At 32.7% G+C, this 27,020-nt stretch overlaps 3 protein-coding genes and 1 pseudogene across 6 annotated transcripts; 1 reads left to right on the top strand and 3 right to left on the bottom strand.

The window, feature by feature from the left end:
• Window positions 1–642: 642 nt before the first annotated feature.
• On the bottom strand, window positions 643–8,349 carry LOC123214437 (phosphatidylinositol 3,4,5-trisphosphate 3-phosphatase and protein-tyrosine-phosphatase PTEN2A-like). Of its 4 annotated transcripts, XM_044634197.1 has the most exons (14): window positions 7,980–8,349; window positions 6,537–6,958; window positions 5,961–6,062; window positions 5,827–5,883; window positions 4,222–4,287; window positions 3,283–3,459; window positions 3,071–3,157; window positions 2,929–2,993; window positions 2,772–2,848; window positions 2,025–2,071; window positions 1,773–1,903; window positions 1,603–1,672; window positions 1,330–1,444; window positions 643–1,239 (listed from the first exon to the last, which is right to left on the bottom strand). In XM_044634197.1, the coding sequence occupies exons 2-14, from the start codon at window positions 6,942–6,944 to the stop codon at window positions 917–919; spliced, it is 1,725 nt and encodes a 574-aa protein (XP_044490132.1). In that variant the 5' UTR covers window positions 6,945–6,958; window positions 7,980–8,349; the 3' UTR covers window positions 643–916. The 4 variants fall into 4 exon arrangements, with proteins under 4 accessions (XP_044490132.1, XP_044490130.1, XP_044490131.1 ...); XM_044634195.1 differs by having other exon boundaries at window positions 643–1,444; window positions 6,537–7,036; XM_044634196.1 differs by having other exon boundaries at window positions 643–1,444; window positions 6,537–6,953.
• Window positions 8,350–9,284: 935 nt separating this feature from the next.
• LOC123214865 (probable cysteine protease RD21B) lies at window positions 9,285–11,307 on the bottom strand. The gene is made up of 5 exons (XM_044634871.1): window positions 10,825–11,307; window positions 10,480–10,715; window positions 10,254–10,394; window positions 9,702–10,160; window positions 9,285–9,608 (listed from the first exon to the last, which is right to left on the bottom strand). The coding sequence occupies exons 1-5, from the start codon at window positions 11,291–11,293 to the stop codon at window positions 9,507–9,509; spliced, it is 1,407 nt and encodes a 468-aa protein (XP_044490806.1). The 5' UTR covers window positions 11,294–11,307; the 3' UTR covers window positions 9,285–9,506.
• Window positions 11,308–13,311: 2,004 nt separating this feature from the next.
• On the bottom strand, window positions 13,312–14,916 carry LOC123214890 (annotated as a pseudogene).
• Window positions 14,917–22,330: 7,414 nt separating this feature from the next.
• LOC123213101 (uncharacterized protein At4g06744-like) lies at window positions 22,331–24,248 on the top strand. The gene is made up of 2 exons (XM_044632459.1): window positions 22,331–22,628; window positions 22,773–24,248. The coding sequence occupies exons 1-2, from the start codon at window positions 22,448–22,450 to the stop codon at window positions 24,080–24,082; spliced, it is 1,491 nt and encodes a 496-aa protein (XP_044488394.1). The 5' UTR covers window positions 22,331–22,447; the 3' UTR covers window positions 24,083–24,248.
• The last annotated feature ends 2,772 nt before the right edge of the window (window positions 24,249–27,020 follow it).

The raw sequence follows: 27,020 nt of genomic DNA, 5'->3' as shown, positions 1-27,020 counted from the left end.
ACTACTCCAAATTAAAGCATGACATAACCGTTGATTTGTAGAAAAAGATGGAGAGTAACAGTTCAACAAGTAAAATGAGAAGAATTTAATATTAATATAAAATATTAATCCCACAGTGAAGTCATAGCAGTGAGGAGCTCGAGAGGTTGGCCTTGAACACAAGCTGCCTTCGCTAATTATACACAGAAAGTTAGGTCGATGTTATGAGATTAATGCATATTGGAAGTGAATTATTTATTTTATTTTATGTTCTGGATATCTTAAAATATATATATATATATATATATATATATATATATATTGATTTAAAATTAATTATTAATTATGGGAATGAAAAAAATATTATAGAACAATTGACAAAAAAATTTGTGAGATTTTATTTTATTTTTCTTTAATTTAGTTAAACAAAATTAGAATCACTTGATTACAAATTGCTTTTGACAAAGTATCTTTTAGTGTGCTGACAAATTAACTTTTGCCTAAGAGATTTTTGTGTAAAGATTCTTAAAAGAACTCTTTTGAAACTTTAAATTTTATATTTTTAGAATATTGCTTAAAAAAAATACTAATGTTATTTTTGGCTTTTTTATTTTATCTAATAAAACGATACAAGTTATAAAAAAATAAAACACAAATCTAAAATATTTAAATCATTAAAATTAGATTCATTCAGACTTGTGAAAATTGAAACATATTAATTTGAACATGTTTTGCAGTTTTTTGTTTTCCATTACAACAAATCTCATAAATTCCAGCCTTATTTTAATGAAACAATCATATGTGCCCAGCCAACTTTTGATTTACAGAAAGGGGCCTGATGATACAAATGAACCAATAGATTGCAGATCAACCCATCGCCTATATATAATTTGCAAGACACTCTATGTACAGATCTTCTAAATCAAAGCCACCCGGGTCACTCACTTTCATAGTCCTCTTCGTCTCCAAATGAAAATACAGATGCATCGGCAGCCATTGCCTTGAATTCACTTTGACTGTTTGTAACCTCATGACCTGGGATAGCTCCCCCTATTGAGGCTGCTTCCTTTTTTGGCTCACCGGTAGGTTGTGTTGGTTGAGCACCAACATTTCCCAGTGAAACTTTCTCTGTTGCATGCGCTAAATTATCCACTCTATTGGAATTACTTTTTGTTTCAGAACTAGAGGTGGCTGATGCAATTCCTCCGGTTGCTGGAGCTTTCTTGGCTTTGGAAGAACCACCTTCTTCAGCCTCACCATCTGAAAACACATCATCATTATCAGGATTTCCTGTTTCCTTATTTTCCTTTTCAGCAGCTACACCATGATTACCAGAAGCAGGATCACAACCTGAGCTTTCATCCGATTTCTTGATAACAGTTTCAGAACCATGGCTTGCTGGAACAGGGCCATCATAATCTACTAATACAACCTCGACCTGGAATCCTGGTGAAGGCAATTTCCTCTGCACACAATCCATCACCACATATGTTAAGCTACATCTTGATGAAAACACAAACAAACAAAAAAAAGAGAGAGAGATGAAGAGGTGAATATGGTTATAAGTGTTGTCCAGGCAGGTCATCAGTACAAATACTATTTAATGACATGCTCCAAATTTACCTTGTCAAATCCATCAAGGTCACCAGCGTTAAGCATTTTTCTGTTTTCGATCATTGTTGTGTTTAACCAGCTGAGAAAGCAGATGATGACATGAGCAACCAATTTTAACTCTTGGTTTATAAACCACAATGAAAGAAATTATTGAATCCTAGGGAGGCTAGATAGCAAACCAATAAAAATCTCCTTGGCGGTCATGAAAATGGATTTTGAAATCGCCAGCCAACTCTGTCAAACCTGGCTCTCCAGGCAGGGCAAAAACCATAATCCCTTTCTTTGGAGCACTAAACCAAAAATCTTCAGACTGGGAAAGTACATTTACGGTTTAGGACAATCAGAAAGAAGCTTAAGGCAATTAATAACATATTGGCATAAACAATTTAAAAGGATTTAAGTAATTGCAGGAAAATATATACCCAACCTACCGATAAATCCTTGATTCTTGGGTGTTTTTTTGTGGAGAAGAGAACACCTGATTTATGAAATCATTAAATAAGATTAAAAAAAGTTACAAGAACCACATTGTTTGTAATAAATATTCAAACCCATGCAGAACACAGAAGAGAAAATGTGTTCTGAACTGCAAATAAAAAAGAAAACGGCAGTTGACATTTCAGCACTAGCACTCCAGTCTTAAACCACACAAAAATTAATATGATGCAATACAAAAAACCAAAATCCACAAAATGAAAGCAAGTTAACAAGTGACAAGAAAAAGAAACAGTAAAATAATCCCAAAGCTTTCTGCTTTTCTGCATGATAAATGAGCTAGTAGTATATCAACTAATTATGAATCTATCCAGGTATCCTTCATGTGTAATAGCCAATAAAATTCTAAACAGGCTAACAAACTTTTTTCACAAGTATCTTACTTTTGCTAGAAGATATTTCTTTGCTTCAACTTTAGGGGGAGTAGATATTTTTTTACTTCAATTTTATGGGATGAAATGTCATTTAGAGACAGGGTGTTGAGAGAAAACTACCAGATAAAAGCTTACACATGCATGTTACAATCAAATGTAGCAACAATAACTTGTAAGAATGAGAAAATCAACTCATGAAAACCCTGTGGGACAAAAGATGTTAAAGGAAAAGAGAAATTGTGGAAATCACGAAAGGCACTCAAGTCATAGCCGGATATATTTTGAAACAGAAAGGATTCAACAACACACCATTATGGTCAGAGACAGTTATGTGGGGTCTTATCCAGTATGGGCACCTGTGGAGCCGAAAGCCCCTAAGCATGCACCTACACATGATGCAATGAGTAGTCAACACCTACGCAAAAACCAAATTTCCTATACGAGAAATTAATGACCAGAAGTATACCTACGCCCAGGTGGGTCCTCTCCGTTGAAGTATGTTAGGACACGTTCAAAATATTTGACATACCTCTGACAGAATAAATATAAAAAGATAAGCGCATCGTGTGCAACTCTTCAAAAATTATTACATAGCAATATGGACTCACAATTTGACTGGGCAGAACAAGCCCTTTTCCATCCACACATCTTTTCTGGTTGTAGTAGTCTATGGATTCCTCAGCAGTTGGGAAGAACTGTGGAAAGACAAAACAAAAAGAGCCCACAGTTTAATTTTAGCAGAAAAGGAATACTAAAGTTTCAAAAACCTCCACAGGCTCAAAGCAAGCATCTTTCAGAAAACTTGCTATAGATATCTTACCTTTAAATACAGTAAAAGGCTAGAAATCATTAACCCTGTCCTTGCCATTCCAGCCTTACAGTGCACAACAACAACATTCTCGATATCTTGCTTCAACCATGAATATGCACTATGGCAAAATGATATTATCAGCCGAATTGGGGGGCAATTGTGGTCATCAAATGGGAAACTAGCTACCTGAGGCAATATTCAAGGAATTAGCTTCCCCACAGATATAGTAACCGAAAAATAAACAGTCTAATAAATCTTCAGTGGTCTCAATTTCCAAAATAAAATAAAGAATACCTGGTTTCTTTATAAAGTGCCATTATTTCTTTAGGTTTTCCAGAAACCAAAAAAAAGCCCTTAAAATGAACTAAATAAAATATTGCCCAATACAACAAAAGAATTGAAACTAGTGAAACTTGAAATTGAAGTTTAATCAACATTAGCCAAGAAACAGTTTGGAAAAGGTTGCTAACGTTAATGGCCAATATTGCACTAAAACCATACTCAGCCAAGAAAACCATAAGGAGATGGTCCTCCAGAAATACCCAAACTTGGTTTTACTACATTTTACCCCTCAACTATATCCTGAAATCATGATCATGGTCTGTCAAACAACCATTTTGGAACAGTTTGCCACTGCCACCAACATGCAGTTTCAATGACCAAAGTCAAGAATCATTTCCTGTCTTCTCAAGATCTCAGTGACAAGATAAATTTTCCTTGTAGGATCTATTGATCAAATAATATACAAGGTGAAATAGTCTCCCAAAGCTTAACAATAATCATAACTGGCCACATCTGAGCTTACTCTACCTTAGTTTAGATCTCTGTCACTGAAGATGGAAAAACTTAGTTTAGACATCTGTTATTGATGATGAAAAACCTAACTCATCTTGTTTTTTTTTTTTTTTTTTTTTTTAAAGAAAAATTAAGAGCATAGAGCTCACCAACCTTTCCTTCAAACAATGATGCATCATAAAGCCTCTCAGAACAAAGATTGTACACTTTGTATTTGTCCTGCATACAGAAAGTACATTAATCATAAGGTTAATATCCTGAAACTTAGTGAGAAAATGCATATACACCAGTACGCCAGACTCATAACAATAAAAGAACCAAAAGGCATGCATGGCATTATGCCTTCTTACTTATCACAGAAATTTACGTTTGATGATGATATTAAAGGATCATGTCCAATTTTGAATATTTTATATGTAAGAAAGAAATTGTGATAAATAATATCTCATATCTGAAAAACATACAAATGATAATTCAGAGTTATAATGTTAAAACAAGTGTTTTTAATATATTCAAATAAAAGCTGCTAATCAGCAGACAAAATGGCTTAACTCTCTAAAGTATCATTACAGATGGTCTGACCAATTAAAGGGCAAACTACCAAAGTGAGAAAATGCGAAAATACAACAAATATGCTTTGCAACATGGTTACACACATCTCAAATACATGTCAGGATCAAACAAATTGAACACACAAAGAAACAATGCAGAGGTGATGGACCAGAATATTACATGTGATTGAGTAAAGAAGCACAATAAGCAATTTTCACATGTATACTTAATTATTGGCATATCCTTGTCACATTCCCACCCATAACTTTTTCCCTTTGAAGAACCCTTATCAGCACATCTTTATTGCATCATAGATAAGTAAAAACTAAAGCCTCTTCCCAATATTGTATCACAGATACGCCAAAGCTAAAGCTTCTGAACTATCAGCTCCAAGCAAAAAGACTGACATTGCAAGATCTACAAACTTCAATTTTGAAAGGTTATTTTTCCTTGTTAAAACAAAATTAAAAGCAAAAACTTTAGAAACAAAGAAACTCACCTCAGCTCTAGAACAAATACAAAAACTAAATCATCCAGTATCACATCAACAATCAACATTTTATGAAATTAGACCAATATAAGCAAAATTTAAAATCTCTATTTCCAACTCCTAAAACATTCAAGTTGGAGGCACAGCAAACTGAAGAAACATTCCTGACAAGGATCTAAATGATAAGAAATGCTTCATGACCAATCTCATGATACCAAAAGACCCAAATTCCAAAAATGGATTCACATAAGAAACCTAGATAGCCAGGATACAGCTAAATTTAATGGATCAATCTGTATAGAATACAAACTGCAAAATGTATAACAAAGAGATAGTGTTAAAAATTGATCAAAATCATACAAAAATATCACCAAATCAAGATTCTTGTCAAGAAAAAAGCAGATGACCGAATCTCAAAGGCATGAAGATGAGTAGCTCTCAAAATAGTTGAACTCCTGATCAAATGAAAAATAATGACATTACACTGGTGCAGTGAAGAACCAAATCCGACTGGCAAATAATGGGAAACAGATTTTTCATTTCCCATTGACATTTGGAATTGATGCAGCATCAGAATAATCTACGATTATCACAAAAAAGACGTGCTGCAGCCTTCACAGATGAACATGAACACTACTCAATTCAAAGTACCAAACCAAGTAGACCTTAAATTTTCTTTTGGGAAGATGCAAATAAATGAAAGCACATATTTATACCTTGTGATAGGTTTCAAAGAATTTAATGACCTCTTCCATGTGGTTTCGATAGAATCCCTGCATCACATATCTAAATACATTACCAATAGCTAAAGAAATATGCTTAACTGTAAAGTGAAGGTTAGCTTTCTTACTTCAACATATCCAAAAAACCCTGAGCTCATATCACCAGCAGGGAACCCCATAGCAATTATATTCTCAGTAATATAAGTCATATCCAAATCAAATCCTCCTTCCTGAATAAAACACAGATTGCGAACAGCAAGAACAAGATTATTTTAAAAATGAACATATACGTAGCAATAGATGCATAATAAAAAATATATATTTCAATAAAACATAAAAAGAAAAAAGAAAGAAACCCCCAATAGATATAAGTATAAATTAATTTTTCATACTCAAGGTACTTTTACATATTTGTATTAGTGGCATTAAGAAAACCATTTTTGTTTGCAGAAACATGACACAGGGTCTAAATCACAATATTAATCTCTAATGATCTAAACATATACTAAATCTGTTTTTTCCAACAAGAAAATAATATGTGATAGCATGGGTACCACTGAAACAACTAAGCTGGTAATCAGTATCTACATCAAATAAGCAATAAAACAATAGAAAGCACAAGAACTGCAATTTATGAGCCTGTAAATCATACACAACAAAAAATTAAATTGAAATAAAGAAATTACTGCAGAAGGATACCTCACCTGATATCTTCGTTTATTTTGAGAGACAACATGTCTAGCTTTGACCTGTACAGCCTTGACTGCACTCTTAGATGAGTCAACTAAACCTTTTGTAATTGTTCCAAATAAACCAGGTTGGGCAGTTGTTGAAGTTCCCTCAGAAACATCTTCTGCCTGGGAAGATTTTGGAGACAAGCGCAGTCCAAAGCTGCTGGTAAAACGTGCAAAACTTGATTTTGCAGAGCTTGCAGTTGGTGAATCTTCTTGTGTACCCGCAAATGGCTGAGGAATTTTCAAATTTTTGGCCCATGTTGATATACCAGTAGCAGGGAGTTTTGGTGGTGGATCAACAGAAGAATTATCTATTCTAGCATCTACGGTAGCCTTAGTAGGAAGTGAAGTTGAAGAATCAGCAGATCCAGAATCCATTCAAGCGCCCTGCCCTGGAGGTCTCAAAAGTGATTGATGCTCAAAGTTCAAAAACCCAGTATATAATATTTCAATGTATGTCTCACAATACACTGCAACCATTAACATAATATTTTCTAAGCTATGAAGGAAAATTTCAAAAATAGTGCATAACAATAGCCATATTATTCCATTCACTAATTTGCTTCTCTGTTCCTCTTTTCAACCTAGTTAGTTTATAATGTTAATGCAAAGAAAAATAAATGCAAGCAATAAAAAGAAGACAAGTGAAAGAGATTTTATAGGCTGCACGGTGCTTTTTATTTCTTACAATCTCATGCTTTTGACTAAGATAAACACGCTTTGTGCACAATACAGTTACAGACTCATTCATTATAGAAGATGTTTCTACTCTCATATCAAGTAATCACTAATCAAAAGTAAACAAATATGTTAACATTCTTAATTTATCTCACATATAAAAAAAGCGACCAAAGAAAACAATAATAAATGAATCAAAGTTTTAATAACATTCACTTTGAAAGTGGGAATTCCTGAAAAATCTTTGAATGAACTTCTTATAAGTTAAAGAATAACCAACTTCAAAAGCATGATTCCAACCAGGTTAAACCTTTTCACAATCTCATCCAATTAAGCCACAAGCATTAACTGCAACCACAATAATAAATAGCTGAAGCTAGGTGCAAAGAATCTTTCTAGCAAAATGGGCAACTGCAACTCAATGCACTCTGAAGAAATTACTGCTGCCAGAAACTATTAGTGGTAATGAAACTAATAACACAATACATATAGCAACCAACACTTCCAAGAAAAATATGTACAGCAGAAACCAATAAAATTGTGACTATTTCCAAAAAATGCTCAATAATTTTCAGGCTCAAAATTGCAAATTCTACGCACACGATATGTTGTAAATTCAGAAATGAAAAGTACATAAGTATAAAAAACGACGAAACGATTCGAACTTCGAATAATGCAGCAATTGAAGTTCGGTGAACTAAAAAATTCGGATCTACGGGCAGGATCTCATCTTACCAAGCTTAGAGTGGAAAGAGATTGATGCACAGGATGATCACACACGGGAGTGAAGTAAGGCCAAGCTAGGGTTTCGAATTTTCAAAGAGATAGAGATCAGAATTTGGAATTTTGATGTGCTCACGCGGTCAACGTAAGGCGTACGCTGATGTTGCAGAAACCGGCTGATGTTGCAGAAACCGTCTGACGTGCGTAAAAAAATGGTGTTTATAATCCGACGGTACGTTAAGGTTCTGTCGAGCTCAGATCTCGAAAAATTCTATACACAGATTAATGTGATCAAGGGTGTTGATTTCGTGCGGTTCTATAGATGATTTTCTACCTATATCACTAGACCAAATAAAATGGTCAGGCTATCAATCGGATTTGTCGGTATAAGTCGTAGATTTTTGGATTTATATTTACTATTTTTTTCTTATTCATATTCTCCTCCCATTTTCATTATCAAACTTATAAAATATTCAACACAAATTTTATATATTTTTTTTCTTAATATAAAATAAATTAAAATTCATCTTAAAATTAAAGAATTTATTATATTAAAAATAAATTTAATAATTATAAATACTACATACTTGATTATAAATATTCATTTAGTGTTCAATACTAAAATCCTTCAAATTTATAGAAATTTATTTATAAATTAAAAATTATGAAATAAATACATTAAAATAATAAATAAAAAAAATTAATATTAACAAATAATTCGCGAGTTGATCTACATTTACGAGGTCAAGTGTAAGTTTTAAAAATTATTATTTATATAACTTAATCTATATCCAATTTGAACCACCCTTTTACAGTTCTATATATTAATCATTTTAAACCAATTAGTAATGGAATAATATATGAAATTGTAGATGGTGGTTACAAATTAGAATTAGTTATGATTTTGGGAGAAGTATGCTTTTCTAATTCTTAAATAATTTTTTTAAGAAATGCTTATCACTATTTGAAATTACTTTAAAAAATAAAAGAAAGTTAAAACAAAAAATTATTACTAGGTACATTTGTTTAATTTCTAATTTAAATTACTTAGCAATTGATAACATCTATAATTATTATGTTTATTGATATTAAAAGCTTCCATTAGATAAATAATATATATTATTATATGATATATGATTTGATAATTTTGAATTGATTATAAAATGATATCTAATCATATAATAACGTATTATTTATATACCTAAATTATATTCACGTAACATTGTTCTTCTTATACTGGGAGAATGACTTATTTTATGCCAAAACAATAAATTATCATACTGAAAATCGAAAAAGAGCAGAAAAAAACTTCAAAACTTTAAATCAAATGCTGAGAGTTCATTAAATTAATAACTGAAATTATGTATACACAACTGAGCCAAAAGAAAATGATTCCTTTCTTCCTATTTGACAACAGTTGCTTGCTATCTATCTATTTGACAATGTATATTGAAACTTATCTACAATAATCATATTATCAAACAAAATTTACACCATTCTTTAGTTTTCCTTCCGACCCACATTGACTGCCAGGATACTCTAATGACTATTATTGTTCTTCTTGTCAGCCAGTGGATGAGCTCTGATTCTTGTAGCGGGAATTTGCTTCAAAGCTTTTACTGCCAAGGGACTGTTGGCGCTCTGCATAATTCAACAACAAAGGATAATGATTATATATGTATGCTTTGATCAGATATGTATTGAGAAAACAAGGAGTTTATTAATAATTATTACCATTAGGCAAGTTCCAGCATTGATATCACACACTGGGTAGTCCTCGGGGCAGCAGCTGAGGTGGTCGTTGCAGCAGGTTGCGGATTCATAAGGGCAGCATCCCCAGCCAAAGCAGAAGTCGCCATATTGATACAGGCAGCAGCAAGTGCTTCCGTCCGGGCATGAGTAGTAGTCGTCGCAAACATGAGTGCGGCTTGGGGGAGTTGCAGGAGATGGAGGAGAGGGGCCTGGATTTGGGGGATTCTGGCCTTTCTTAATGGGATATGAAGCCTCCGTTGCTATGCCACACTTGCCACTTGGACTGTTAACATTGCGCTCCATCTTGATGTAACCATTTTCTCCCCAGTTTGAACCCCATGAATTCCTCACAAGCCAGTAGTCCACATCATTTTCTGTGCCATATCCAACAGCAACCACACCATGATCCAATTGTGTACCGCAATTTCCAGTGAATACACCCTGTATAAACAAACATCAAATAAAAAAAATTAATGATTGTTTCTTTAGCACCCTCTTGCCTCTCATGGGTGTAGACTAATTGAGAAGCTTTACCGATTGGTAGAGTTGGAAAGCCCTGCCACCAGCTTCAATGGCAACGCTAACAGGTTGATGTGCCACAGCCTTCTGCAAGGATTTCTCATCATTTCTAGGAACATTTTCGTATCCATCAATAGTAACAACACGAGCATTTTTCTGCAAGGAGAAGAGATGAAAAAAAGTTAGGATTATATAATGGCTTTCAAGTTTTACCTTGATTGAAGGTTGATTTGAGACCTACTCTGTTTGGATCACACATTGTTTCGGTAGCCTTGTAAGGGTAATCCTGTTGTGTGTCAATGCCACCATTATCGATAATAAATTCAAAGGCGTAGTCCATGAGACCTCCATTGCATCCCTGGTTGTATGATCGGTCACAATCCACAAGCTCCTGCTCTGACAAAGAGATTAAATCTCCTGTTACAATCTGGTTGATTCCTTCTACTGCAGCCACCGTCGAAAAGGCCCAGCAACTGCCTGCAGTTTAAATTTTCACCCAACAATTTTATTAAAGCATGCCCATTGCAGCATATAACACCGAAACAAAAACAGCAAACAAAACACATCCATGAACAAAATCACTCACCACATGGGCCTTGATCCTTGACAGGAGCGACAGCACCTTTTTCTCTCCAATCCACAGACTCAGGCATCTCATCTCCAACCTTATGCAAGTACCTCTCACTCTTGGCCTCCCTCTCACCCCTGCCATCTTTCTTGGCACCCAAATACATCGCCTTGAATTCTTCATTACTTAAATCCGCAAACTTATTCAACCCCACTTTATACGTCTTGTCAACAGCGTTATGTTCATCAACAAACCTTAAATTATCCTTAAAGATCTCAAAACGTCTGTCCCTCTCACCCAACGCATTGTAGTTCTTCCGATGTTTCATCATCCACCTCTCGTATATCATCCTTAACTCGGTTTCTGTCCTGTTGATTGGCTGGCCATGCTTGCGATCGTAGTCGATGATGGACATGTCCATGGCCAAAGACAACGTAAACAACATGCTCAAAAGAGCGAAAACCCAAACTTCTTTGGCGCAGGCCATTGAGATACCATGAGTTGAATGAGACATAGAAGAGATATTTTATGGTGTTTTGCGTTTGGTCTGAGTTGTTTATATATAATGAAGAATTTGAAGAGGAGGAGGATTGTGGTTGGTTGACGGGTGTGAAATTGCGTCGATGTAGGAGAATGTTATCCGTCACGTCAGGTTATTGAAGGCGTTGAGAGATTGGTAAATTTAGAAAAGTGTGTGCATGAGACGTGGCTAAACTTAGAAGATTTTGCTAGTTCGTGGAGAAGAAGTTTTTTTTTTTTCTTTAAATTTTTGGCCAAAAGCCTAATTCCCAACCTAGGGTGGATGCATTCACAAAGTTTGGTTTTAAAATTTAAAAACTCACTTATAAATAGTTAATTTTTTGAAAAATAAATGATATAAATATTTTTTAATATATATTATTTTAAAATTTTAATATCTCATCTATAAAAGATTAATCTCTTAAAAATAAAATAACAAAAATATTCTTTTGTATAAACTTATAAATTATGTAATAAATATTTATTTATATAAAAATTTGTATATTTTTTTCTATAAATATTAAAAACTAATTATTTTTATCTTAATTAAATTTTTAAAAGTTATATTTCCCCTCATCTCCTAAGGTTTCAATTTTTCAAATAAACTTTTCCCCCTTCAGCAATTGATGATACTCTCTGGTAGTCTTTCTCCTTTCTTTCAGTCTTATTTTCATTGATAATTGAAGATTTTAGATAAGTGAATTACATGTTACCACCAAGGTTTAGTCTAACGCCCTTTTTACCAAAGGTTATAAAAAAACCAATAATCAAAGCACATCGGTTGCCTCCACCACCCACAACCTCCAAAGTCTCCCTCACATTCCGAATGTCCTCTCTATGGTACTGGACACCACCTGGCCCATCAACAGTGAAAACCAACAGTAGCCACCTCTCCTTTCCTCTCTCGTATGTTGGGACCTCTCACCTTCGCCACCGCTGCCACCTCTTATTTCCTTTCTTATCTCTCCTGTCTTAGTCGTCGACAATTGGGGATTTTTCCTTGTCGTGCCGTGCGATGTTGAGAGAAGAAATAGCTATAGAGGTATTGGCTGCCAGTCGCCCTTGTCTTTGTTGTCCCTTCTGCTTGATAGCGCATCCCGTCGCCATATGCATGATCATTTAAGTGTGACCAATCGTCGCCCCTGTTTGACGACTTTGTTTCTTATTGTTGTAGTTGTTTCTGCTTCCATCATAATAACTAAAATTGAAGTTGTCCCCCATAAAACATTCACATGATATTGCCTTCATTTTCATTGCAATCAACGCATCGCAAACTATAAGATCTCCTCCTCCTCCTCTTCTTCTTTTGAAGCAGGTCCCATGCTAGTAATTAAGGCCATTGATTTACTTAGTTTTTAGTTGGTCATCTATGCTGAATTGAAAGAATTTTTGGTGGGGCTCTGCATTCAATCACACCACACAGCGACCTCCAAATTGATCTCCTTATAATTGCGGGGCGAAATTTTATAGCCAATTATTATCTCTATGACATATACCGGTTGTATGATAGAGATAATAATTGGCTGTCCAATTTGTGATTGTTTTGTTGTGTTGGGTGTTGTGACTGCTTTGCTTTGTTGTTGCGTTTGTGTTAGAATGTTGTCGGAATTGTGTCTTCTGATTTTCAAATGGATGTCGACTGTTAAATTTGTGTTATACTGTTCTTTGACTATTTCGGATTTTATAGATCATCTGACTACCATAGCCAACCTTTCTTTGGATGAGTTTATAGTTATATAGTTTTTGTGGCTCTGAAATGAGTCAGGGTCAAAGTTAGCATTCTTATGTCGGCTTCTAAATAATTTACAAGAAGATATATAAACCCATATCTGACCCAGTCCAAAATTTCTCTGACTTGTTGTGAAGAACCAGCTTTGATTTGTATTTTTTATGCTATTCTTCATATTGGAGATAAAGGATATGAACAGAACTTAAGAAGATCCATTCTTCAACTGAAATATATATTTCCGAGAACAGTCTCCAGTATGAAGTATAACTTATAAAGTCAATTCAAGTCTTATTCAGGTAAATTTGTGTATTAATGTAGCCATGTATAAATGACTTTGCATCTACTTTATTTAACACACTCACAAATATCACACAATTTAGTGAGTAATTTTCAAAGTGCTTGTCTCATTCTACGGACAATTTAACTTTAATTCTTCTAACAAAGCTTTTAGATCAGAGTTTGATGATCCTCCTTCTTCAGTACCTCTCTTTGCCATCTCTTTCAGTGCCTTGGCTCGGTTTCTCATTTCTTCAGCTTCTTTACCAACCATTGCTTGAGTCACTGCCTTCTTTATATCCTCACTCTTCACAATTGTCCTTTTAGCTTCGAACCCTCTTGACCATTCCTGTGTTCCAACGGCAACTCCGATTTTCAGAACATCTGTAATCAGCTTTTCATTGTAAAACTGCTCTGCTGAGAGAGGCCATGTGACCATTGGCACCCCAGCAGAGACACTCTCCAGAGTCGAGTTCCATCCACAGTGACTCATAAACCCTCCAATGGCTTCATGATCAAGAATCACCATCTGTGGCGCCCAACCCCTTATTATTAAACCTTTTCCCTCCATTCTCTTCTCAAATTCTTCAACACACCATTCATTCTTTTCTTCATTACTCTTTTGTGCTACCTCTCTCACAACCCAAACGAAGTTCCTCCCAGAATCTTCAATCCCCATAGCCATCTCAAGAAGCTGATTGTCTGCAAATCTTGCCAGGCTTCCAAAGCAAACATAGAGAACTGAGTTGGGTTCTTTTGAGTCCAGCCATCTCAAACACTCATCTTCACTAATGGAGGGTGTTTCTCCTCGTTGCGCTTTGTTATTGATGTCTTTGTTGCAAAGTGACACTGGGCCAATATGCCATGCCTTCCTTCCCATAACTTTCCTGTAGTGATCTGAGGAAGCTGGTTCCAGCTCATAAAAACTGTTCATCAGAACCCGTAGCTTGTAGTCTCCTCCTTTATAGCTTGTTTTGCCAGCTTATTCTTTGTATCTTCTTCCAATTCATCCTTTATAAGTTGCAGTCTCGTCAACTGTATTGGGTCTGGAAGACCTGGTACCGTGAAGGGTTCAAAGTCAGAATTTATGGCTTTGTAAGGCTGATGCTCCCTTAAGCTGTAGTACACACAGAGAGGAAAAAACCGAGTTCCATGGAAACTCAGCCTTGGAATCCCAAATTTTGCTGCAGCCTCTGGAGCCCATGTATACAGCAAGTCTACCACAACACAATTGGGATGACATTCTTCAAGCAGCTTTTCAAATGGTTGTTGAAGAAGGCTTGTGGCCTTAAAGAAATTCATTTCCATTTCAAAGGATTTGATCAAAGTAGTATTTTCACATACTTCTGGCAGCCCTGCCTCTACTGCAGGAAATTCGATGGTGCGAATACTGATGTCAACTCCTTTTTGCCTTTCTCTTTCGACTTTTTCTGAGAAGAAAGAGGCATTTAAAGGTGTAGTGACAATGGTTGCCTTCACTCTATGTCTGGCAAATAACCTGGCCATGTCTAGCGTTGGAATCATGTGGGGCCTTGAGCCAAATATGGAAAGAATAATATATGAAGCTGACGTAACTGTGAATCCATGTAGCTGGGCTGGAAAATTATTCAAAAACTGAATAGAAGGTTTTGGCTTGCTTATTCTGTTACTGATTTCGAACTTATATAGAAGGGATTTCAAGAAAATCAGTCAAAAATCTGTCTTCTATCCAAATTTAATCTCTATAATTCAATTTGTCACTTGTATTATCTCTTGGCCTGCCTTTGAAGTTTCTTCGCAGGTGCATTAGGAAAAAATACTTGGTTTAACACCTATCACATTGAATTCTTCCTTTGACCATCGGCTACTTTCGAGAAGTTGTAAATGCTTGGTTTCAAAAGTCATATAATAAATTTATAATTTATTTTCTCCTTGAGGAAGTTGTTACAGGTCCTTTCACATAGTAATCTTCTTGTCTTGCTTGGTAGGCAAGGTCTGATTCATTCATTTTAGAAGAGTAATTTTTCAGATTTTACAGCGTAACAGAGACCTCAATTCAGATTTTTTATATAAAAAATTCTAATACTTTACTAATTTTATTAACCCATGATTTTTTATTAATTTACTTTGTCTTTCTTTTCTTTAAATAAAAGAATGTAATAAATTAAGAAAATAAAAGATACAAAAATTCTCAGATCACTTTCATCTAGAATGTCTAAATCAACATTTTTCAGCTCAAGACAATGAAAAACAAATAAACCAGCATTTTCAGCGTATGGGACTGATTTGATTTCGCTGAACCAAGGGATTGGCTATCGAAAGGTAAATATCAAGGCAAAGGCAAATATCAAGGAAGGAAATTTGTATGCAACTTTCAATAAACAACAAATATTGCTGTTAGTTATATGCAGCAGATTTACTGCAACGGCTAGTGCACAATTGGATGGAAATATGTCTCATAGAGGGTTAGTTTTCTTATTTGTAGATGTTGGTGAGATCGTCAACAACTCGTATTCGTATTTCAAAGTCTTCAAGAGTCTACATATACGATTATGATATTAATTATTTTAAAAGAATATTCTAGCAAAATAAAAACAAAACAAAAAAAGTGTCATGATAAGAAGAACTTGATTTTAAACAAGAGTTCTGAAAAGAGTTGTTATATTTTATAAGAATCTTTTTGGATAAGATCAGACTTATCTAATCCTGAGTATCAAATTTATGATTTCTATGTTATTCCCTCCTCATTTTCTATTCATTATTGTGTCTCTTCCATGAATAATCTTTTATATTTATAGATCAGTTACATTTAAAGAATTCAAATTTACATAATAATTTTCTAATCCATTTCATCCAGAGGATAAAATAACAATTGGGCACTGATAAGTTATAAAGTTTTGCTTTCTATCATGGATAGATGGATGAAACAAAAGAAATGTTAATAAATAGATTATTTTTGTCCCCAAGTCAAGGTGTTGGCTAAAGTTCTGTAGTTGGGCTTGGCTGCTTAAGAAGATATTCTGCAGGTGGTAATCCACTGTATAACAATTACTGCCAAGGTTTCAGAGTGTGAAGAGGGCTTCAAAACCTTCATTGGCTATAGGCTTGAATGGGTATCATGTGGAGATTACATGATCTTTGTGATAAGGATTTTTCAAATGACATATTTATTTTCTTGTACATTTCGTACCATGCATTAGTCGTGTTGTTCTATTTCTTCATTAAATGTGTAATAAACACATGTCTCAAGGTTAGCTAGAATGATCATGATCCTTCTCATTTTGCCTTAATTTGGCTATAAAAGCAGAACAACTTGCTTTAATTTCTTACGTCTTCAGAGCTTGCTTCCGTTGGTCAATTAGAGGATTGTCTACGCCAGTTCACAAGAGGATGAGTTACACAACTTTGAGATTTTTTTGTGGCTTGAAAAATTATTTAATTTGCTTATCTGGGCAAGCAAGACAAAGCACAACATCATTCCTCTTCAAAGGAAAATGATGTGGTGGACATGCAACCTTTCAATTTTTTAGGATAGTTGGGTAAATGTGTTTGGATAATTAATTTTCTCTCTTTACTCTGTTAATTGCTTAGTTTTTTATGTGGGACCTTTTTACATTCATTGTGGCCTACTCATGTGCTAAAAAATTGACTCCTAAAAAATATGTCTAGAAACTCATCGACTATAATAAATATTCACTAATGGTTATAGTCTTTAAATCACAATAAATATGAACTTTATAGATTTTAGTGATTATCCTAAGTGGAGCACTGAGTTTAACCCTAAGGATGAAAATTCGATCCTCCAAACCAAGTCTCCAACTTGCTCCTTCTAGAGCAAAGAGGATATTTCCCCGGTTGAATGGAGGATGAGGACAATTAAAATTTTTATAATTAAGGATGGTATAGGAATGAGGATAGATATATCTTTAACTCGTTCCCTCCTCAGCCTGTGCCCTCCTAAATGCATCTTCTCTCTTACATATTTTCTAAACTCTTAAATACTGAATTATCTTTAGGGTACATTTGATTTGAATAATTTTTTATTGCGAAAAATGAAATATTACCATAAAAAGAAAATATCTAGAAAATTACTATATATAAATTATTATTATATAAATAATTACTATGTTTAATTAGAGATAATAAAATAATACTAAAATATTATTTTACTTAAATGTCATTGGATATAATTATTCTAAAATATTATTTATGTTATTTTTTATATTAATTGAAAATGAAAATATTGTTATTCTAAAAATTTAACAAGTAAAGATATAATTGTAACAAAATTAAGATTACCTCAATAATTTTTTAATATATAAAGTGAATGTGGTAATCAGATTACCACATATATTATCTGTTACATCACTATTAGTAATAGAATATTACTAAAATCAATTATTACTATGACAAGCCAAATAATATAATGTAAGTAATAAAAGATAGATTAATAAATCTTTTCATACTTAAACCAAATGCCCTCCAAATAACATTTTTCAAAGATATCTATTTGAAAAATGTTTTATTACCAAAATTGAAAAAGTACCTTAAAAATAAATTAACTTGAGAATTACTGACTATAAATTATTACTATGTTTGATAAAATTTGATAAAAATAGATATATATAAATAATTATTGTATTTGATTAGAGGTGATAAAAAAATATTAAGATATTATTTTACTTAAATGTCTTTGAGTATGATTATTTTAAAATATATTTTATATTAATTAAAAGTGGGGGTATTTTAATCCTACAAAATTAATAAATAAAAATAAAATTATAATAAAATCAAAATTATATTAAAAATATTTTAACACCTGAGATAGAGATAATAATTAATTATTATTTATATTACTTATCACATCATCATTAATAATATAAGAATATCATAATATTTTATTATTAAAAAATTAAACAAAATACCATAAATAATAAAAAATAAATTATTAAGATAATTTTTTTAATTATTAATTAAATGACCCTTTAAATGTATCCTTAAATTTAATAAATATTTTATTATTATTTTGATGAGAAAGGAAAGAAAAAGATAATTTTTTGTGTTAACGAGATTCTATGAAGATGGGAAGGGAATTAATTTACTTAGTTCGGCCCTCCTCCTCCTCCATTGAGCCCCACTCCAGACAATACAACTCATTGCTCTTGGAAAACTAAAAGAGAAGAATTAAAAATTTAAAGAATAAAGCTATAAAATAGTGTATGCCAGGCAGACGGCACGATTCATGTTTGTTTGATAGTCTCCGTTTTTCCATTCGATCATTCCCCACAAATTGACTTAATTAAGACCTCTTTTGTCACAATTAAACACAATTTCACTAATACAAATTTACGCTGCCGACAATCACCACCCCATTTTATTTGTCAATATCAATATTTGCCCTTTTTAATTGCTTTCAAATAGCGAAATTCTATCTACTTCTTGACTTTATTTTGTGACAGAAACTTGGAGTCAATCATTAATCTATGCATGGGTTTAAAATTGATTGCCGCTTTTAAATCCACCTCAGGATCACCAATTGAAGAAACTATCGCAAATGTTATGTACCACAAGCACATTATCTTTCTAAACCTATCTATAATAGTTAAATTTTTATTGATTGTGACAATTTATGAAATCGAGCGTTCCAACACTTACATGTTTATCTCAATATTTGAAACCCTTTGTAAGGGTATTTTAAATGGGTAAAAAAAATATTTTAAATATAAGAATAAGAGTTTAAATTTTATTAATAATATTTCAAAATTGAATATTAACTAGTAAAGCTTATTGAACCATGCATTTGAAAGGTGTTCATGAAAGAAGATATGAATATGTGAAAGTTTCCTAGAAAGAAAGTTACAAAAACCCTACAAGATGGGGCAACCCTAGCAAAATGACACATATGGATGTAATTTTATTGCATTTGGTGGGGACAGTTGATTTATAAGGACAATCAACACCCTCCTCCATCAATGTCATTGCTTATCTCAATTATTTATAATATTATTCAATAATATAAGTTATTTGAAAACTTCTGATTAGTTCTCTTTTAAAATGTTTTTCTGACCTTTGTAAAAGATACCTTCTCTTAAACGACGAGTGTACTAAAGTCTAAATTGACATTAACTTGAAAACAACCTAAACCCACATTTGCAAAAATCATTATCGATCAACTTTCATACGAGAAAATATCACAACTAATAATTGTGAAGACAAGGTACTAACATCAATTTTTTTTTTTTTAACCTAGAATTCACTTTCAAATTCCAGTTTGAATCTCTAAAGTCATCTCCAAATCACTTGATCAATCATTTATCTCCAAAGACTAGTATAGTGTTGGAGTAACTTTCTCATATATATATTTTTCAATAAAACCATATATACAAATAATGAACACAAATGATAAAATGTTACCATTTAATTAAGTAATTTTAAATTAAAAATAAAAGAATATATAATCATATAGTAATATATCATTTTTTTTATATATATAGGTCCATCTCTTTACAAAATTTTTATATATCAAATTTTTATTTATTTATTTTTTGGAAAACCAAGGAACTCTATCTATATTGATTAGATAGATATTCTATGACATAATATTTGAACTCACAACTATTATATTAAATACATAAGAGTTTTATAAATATAATAAAAAATTAAATTTAAATCTTTTTTATAAAAATATTAATATTTTATTAATTTTATTAACTTGTGAACTAATTGTCTATTTCACAAGCTTTCATTCACTTTAGTTTGGTCTCATTCTTGGCCTTCTTGTCTCATATGTAAATTATATGGGTGAAAAATTAACCACATACAAAATATTGTCGGAGCTTTGAAAAATCCAAGGCACGCTGCATCATTGACATGCAGTTGGTTTGCATGTGAGGTCAGCTTGGCAGTACATTGATTGTTCAGTCCTTTCATTTGAAAAATAATAATAATAAATAATTTTATATATAAATAATAATATATTATTATATAATTAAATATTATATTATTTTTAATTTTTAATTATTAATTATATAATAATATACCCTTTAAATAATTCCTTATGATTGGTTTAACCATTTTCAAATGGGGTTTCTTAAAAAGAATCCAATTGCAGGGATTCTTATAAGAGAAAATTTTGTATGGCTTATAAATTTTCCTGTAGGTTGAGATAAGCCTTACTTTTTCCGCTGCGTCAAGGGGAGCTGCTGCCGGTCCCCTAAGTAATATTTTTATCGAACAGACACACCACGAGTTCAAATCATGGATCTCAGCTGTCTTTCTTGCAGAAAATTTTCATCTTGTCGTTTTTGTTGATCATATTCAGCATGCAAACTAATCAACGTTGTTCAAGGTGGCCGCCCTGGCCTTAGGGGTCTTCACAGCATAATTATAAATTAATGGCCTAAGGACTTATTCCCACCTACTCAAGTATATTATTATTTCAAAGTTATCATTATTAATTTTAAAAATCTTATTTACCTATTTTTAAATTGTTAAAATTAATAAAATTCTAATTTTTTAAGATTTTTTTTTTCTCTTAATCCCTAAAAATTAACTATTTTCCTCTAAATCAAATTTTAAAAAATAGCATTTCCTCTAAGGTTTAGTTTTCAATCTCTAGTATCAAATTTAACATCATCACCAATGACGAAGCTCTCCAAAGACATCAATATGCTTCGACGGTCTCTCTTTCCTCTTTTGAAATATCAAACAATTGAAATCTAACTTGAAAAATTAAAGAGCTTCGTCGAATAAATAACAATTCTATCTTTTAAACCATTAATTTTAATAGTTTATAAGTGGGTAAATGAAATTTTTAAAATTAACAGATAAAAACTTGATATAACAATATACTTTGGATGAGAAATAGTCTTTTGGCCTAAATTAATTTCAGGCAATTAAAGAGCACAAATAATTATATCTTTTTGTAGGACCACGAGTTAGACCTTCCTTAATGAAAGATATCTTTTCTTTGAATTTTCTATAAGTATAAATCAATCAAATTTGTAAAGCTATTAAATTAAATATTTGGATTGATTTGGCTGATTTAACACCCAAATAGTAACTATAACCCATTTCCGTGTCAGGATCCTTTCCCTATCTAAATTTCCACCTAAATAAATAAAGACATCTTGACTCTTATATTTTTGGGTTAAACCCTAAATTTATTAAGTTATTTGTATTGGATAAAAAGTTCACAGAACATGGTAAATAATAAATTAATGTGTATAAATAATAAGTACAAACAATTATATATTATTATATAATTAAATAATTTTAAATTAAAGATAAAATAATATCCTGTCATGTAATGATATATCATCATTTATATTCAAATTTTAAACTATTGTTTATACACATAAATCTACTGATGGCATAAATCCAATTTTTTTTAATAGCAAAAAAATGTTATTTGAGTCAAATCATCTCTTTAAAGTTAAATCGATCATACTAAATAAAACATCAAATTTAATAACTGATTTTATAATTATTGTATTAGATAAGTTAAGAGAGGTATTTGAATTCAATCCAAAATATTTTCTACAAGAGTAAACAATGAAGTCCTTGCTTCGATTCGGTTTTTCGGTTTTTTTGTGTCTCCTTAACCTTGTATTAGAAAAGCAGTTTGTGGATTAAAACTGAAACTAATTAACAACAAAGGTATATATATATATATTCTTAGGACATTAAATAATTACCTCGAACTTTCAGATAAAGTTTTTGATCATTTAATCCTCTAATTCAAATCTAAAAGTCTCTCATTGGGTTGGTAAAATCCCATTGTTTTCGTTTCCTCCTTTTTATCTCGTGCTCGATCGACCCGGTTGGCAGTAGTACCGTATTATTGCACTTCTCATATTGTAAATTGGATTAAAACCAGAGAGTTTATGGCCGTACAGCAGTTGAAGACGGCCACAAATTTTGAAACCTACCAAAAAGTTAGAGGAAGCTCTGCAAATTGATTGTCTCTTTGTTGTGAAAATGACAGAGCAACGTCCGCTTACCCTAGTAAATTTGAAGTAGACGTCGTCTGTTTTGCTCGTGAGTCTTTGACTGCCCTCCACTCTTGGTCTTCTACTCTTCACTGTTCGTTTATATATTGGATATCTTCTACTCTCTGAAATCCTGTAGAGGAACATTATGGCCTCCATTTCTTATCTTTGTTCTTCTTTTATGCTATTCCTTCTCATTGTTCATTCATGTTTGCATCATAACGTAACAGGTGGTCCCCAATCAAGAAGAGGAGATTTGGAGATCATAATCGGTGGCGGTGTTGTAGGTCCTGCTCCCCCTCCGGAATATGAAGAGTGTCCTCCTCCTCCTCCTCCTGAGCCGGTTTGTCCTCCTCCTCCTCCTCCTGAGCCAATTTGTCCTCCTCCTCCACCCCCTCCTTGTCCCCCACCACCACCATCACCTCCTCCTCCTCCTTCTCCTCCACCACCACCATCACCTCCTCCCCCTCCTTCTCCTCCACCACCACCATCACCTCCTCCCCCTCCTTCTCCTCCACCACCACCATCACCTCCTCCCCCTCCTTCTCCTCCACCACCTCCTTCTCCTCCACCACCACCATCACCTCCTCCCCCTCCTCCTCCTCCTCCACCACCACCTCCTCCTCGTCCTCGTCCTCCTCCTCGTCCACCCCAGAATAAGCTACTCATACAAGCTCGCAAAGTAATTCAAAGATTCAGGACTAGCATTTTATCTGATCCACAAGGTATTACAGATTCGTGGAAAGGTAAAGATGTTTGCAAATACAAAGGTTTTGCATGTGATACTCGTCCTGACGTAAAACTGAAGGCAGTTGCGGGAGTAGACTTCAATGGCTATAATTTTAGCGGTCCGTCGCTTAACTTCTCTGGATTTCTTGAGCAGTTGAATGATTTGGCAATCTTCCACGTAAATTCCAACAATTTCGCCCTTTCAATCCCAAAATTAACATCCAAGATCAAGTACTTGTACGAGCTAGATGTCAGCAACAACAAGTTATCCGGCGAGTTTCCAATGGAAGTTCTTAATTGCAAAAAATTAACCTTCTTGGACCTCAGGTTCAACTCATTGAGTGGAAATGTTCCACCTGAAATATTCAACCTGGATCTTGATGTCCTCTTCATCAATAACAACTACTTCACAGGAAATCTTCCTTCCAATCTTGGCTCCACACGAGCCCTTTATCTCACTTTTGCCAACAACGAGTTCACCGGCCCCATTCCAAGCAGCATTGGCAGCGCAAAATACCTGCTAGAAGTGCTTTTCCTGAACAACAAGTTCTCAGGTTGCTTGCCTTATGAAATCGGCTTCCTTAGAAATGCCACCGTATTCGACGTGAGTAAAAATATGTTGACCGGCCCCATTCCGCGCTCGTTCGGATGCTTGGCTAGTATGCAGAACCTCAACTTCTCTTATAACCAATTTTACGGGCCTGTGCCCGAGATGGTCTGCAAGCTGCCGAAGCTCGACAACTTAACTCTGTCATATAACTATTTTACACAGATTGGACGTGAATGCAGGAAGTTGTTGATGAAAAACAAACTTGATATTCGGATGAACTGCATTTTGGATCTTCCATTTCAGAGATCACCTGAAGAATGCCGTAAATTCTTCTCCACGCGAATGAGTTGTCCAAACGAGAAGTCACTGAATATTGTTCCTTGTATGAAGAATGGTTATTCCAGTCACACTGATACTGAGACGTTTTATCAAAAATCAACAGCAGAACTCGCACCTGCTCCACCATCTCGCACTTATGCAGCTCTTGTGCCGCCCCGCCTGTAATTGTTAAGCCACCGGACCCCTGAAGATGGACTTGTCCAATCCAAGACGTTCATGGTTAGGCTTCGTTATTTGTGCGTATACATATCTGTTTCCCCGATCATATATTATGTAGAATCAATGTAACTAGCTAATTTTTAATCGAATAAATCAACTTGTTGTGATTTCATTTTTCCCCTGTTTCCTTTTATGATTTGTCAAGTTAATTACTAATTATAAACGATGACTTAATTGTATACATAAATTTATACTTGGTTTAAATCTTCTTATATAAATAAGGAAACATATCAAGAAAAACAAGTCGAGATGATTGATACACAATAATTTATAACATGATACTGCATATTTAGAATATATTTTAATATAGAATACTCTATATTTAGAATATAGTTTAATATTCCCTTGCAAACTCATTTAGACAAAATATTTACTAAATTAAGTTTGTAATGAAGTCATAAAATCATCCAGAAGGATGAGTCTTGGTGAAAACATTTGCTATTTGATTTAGAGAAAGGACGGAATGAAATAAAGTGTCTCTGATCAGATAATGACAAACAAGTAGCAGTCAATTTTAATATACGTCAGTGTGTTCATGAAAAACATTATTGAAGGTACCCTGGATAACACTGTGATTGTCAAAATAGATGATTGTAACAATGATTTGAATATTTATTAGGATAATCTAGAAAGATTGACATTAAGCGGCAAAACAAATGTATTTTAAAAAGTCATTAAATTTTAAGGCATTCTTCACCAAAATCCGTTCTTTCATTTGGATCAAACATAAACTAAAAAACAGGGAAAGCTAGAAAAAGAAATAAAGAACCGTGAAATAACTTGTGGTGATTCGTATGAAGCGTGGAGATGGGGAGAGACACCCCAAAACAAATTAACCCAAGTCATGGAGAAAGAACATGGGCCAATCTTTTCAGCTTTAATAAAGCATGACTAGAAACAGAACTTGGGGTCCTACAAAAAGTACAAAGGCACCGATGATGCTTAGAAAAATCATGTACGGGTTTTGTCAATTGAGATGGCAAAGTCTTTACATATGGACAAACTCACATTAGCTGGAGTCCGGAGAAGACTCAGCCCCAAGAATATAAATATATATATATATCCAGTATGCATAGTTTCAAACCTTATGTGTCGGTGGAATTTCCATTGGATTCCTATAAATCTGTACTTAGACATAGTCCTGGGCAAATGGGAATCGAGACCGAATGGGTCCGGGGCCTTGGAGACGGGACCAACTTAGGTTTTGTCTCCGATTGTAGGATCCGAATTGAATTTGGATCAGGTTCTTTGTGAGATCGGGCCTCGGACTGAGCGTCTGAATGATGCATGTGTATTATTAATTTGGAGTTGGGTTATTAAAAAAACAAGAAGTATAAATTAAGGATATATACTCCAGTTTAAATTATAAAATTGAATTAAATTATTTAAAAATTATGATTTAATTTAATTTTGATTAAAATTTTTTAAACCTTTTTTCAGTTCAGATTATAGTTTGATCAATTTTTAAATCAAATCAAACTGTATTTAAAATATATATAACTAAACAAAATTTTTTAATAAGTAATTTAGTGTATAACTTATTTTTTTCATATTTATTTTATCATTTTATATACATATGTATTGTGTATGTTATATTTATTTTACATGTGTATATTATGTTTTAGAAAATTATAATTCAATTACTTTTATTAAATTATATATATATAATATAATATAATTTTAAAACATTTATCTTATCGTATATTGAAAGTTTAATTTATTATATCATGTATTATATTGTATGATATATCTTTTAAAAATTAAAATAATAAATTACTAATAAAATATTGTAATTAAGTCGTTATCATTTTGAAAAATATTACACCCTTAACATTTTAAAAATTTTTCATATACACCCTTAATGCATTATCATTTTTTAGAAAAGTGTATCAATTTGTATAGATAATATATATCATATCATATGATATGTTTATTATATCATATTAATTTGATACACCTTATTATACATATCATTTTTCATTTATATCGTATCATATTATAGGATATAATACATATGGTATATTGTATGATACTGATAATTATAATTTAAACTGTAATCTAAATAGGATCAGAACATATTTTTTTAATCTGATTTAAAAAATTTCTCAAACGATATCAAACTGGATCGTACATAACCATAGTGTAAATTACAAATTTCAAATTATAACTCAATGGAACAATGATTTAAATTATTTAAAGTTGACAATTTTTTACATGATTCATTAATGTGATATGATATAATGCAAAAAAAATCATATTAAAGTTGAATTTTTTTAATACAAAATATAATTTGAGTTGTGTTTATCCAAATTAAAATTGGATTATATTTGGATTGACAAGAAACAAACCTATATTAACTCAGAGTGACATAAATTTTTTTTTTTTAAAATAGACAAGTATTAAAAAGACATGCTTGACAAATATATATTTTGTGTAATGATATTATAGCAATTCTCTTGAAACTTTCACGCCTTTAATCATATCATTATTTATCCCTAATGACTTTTTATTATGTTAATTATAAAGTCATGTTCATTAGTTAAAAATAATAAAAAATTAATTTAAAAAATGGCCAAATGACTTATTTCCATCCAAAGTATCCTCTAATATTAAGTTTTCACTCTTTAACTATAAAAATCTCAAACACTCATTTATAGGGGGTTAAGTCTGTTAGTTTCAAAGATGAAATCGTCATTTCATCTGTAATATTAAAAATAAAATAAAATTTAATCTCTCTCCTAAAAGAAAAAAACCTTAAAAACTAAAAGTTTGTCCTTCAACCAAGTTTTAAAAAATGATATTTTCCCTCCTAAGGTTTAGTTTTCAAACTTCAACGTCATCTCTGACATCATTGTCAGTGGCCTCTTCCTCTTGAAGCTTTCTT

This window comes from Mangifera indica, chromosome 4, assembly GCF_011075055.1.
Source record: "Mangifera indica cultivar Alphonso chromosome 4, CATAS_Mindica_2.1, whole genome shotgun sequence".
NCBI lineage: Eukaryota > Viridiplantae > Streptophyta > Magnoliopsida > Sapindales > Anacardiaceae > Mangifera > Mangifera indica.
Note: the sequence above shows the minus strand (reverse complement) of the source record. Positions and strands in the feature narration are given on the sequence as shown.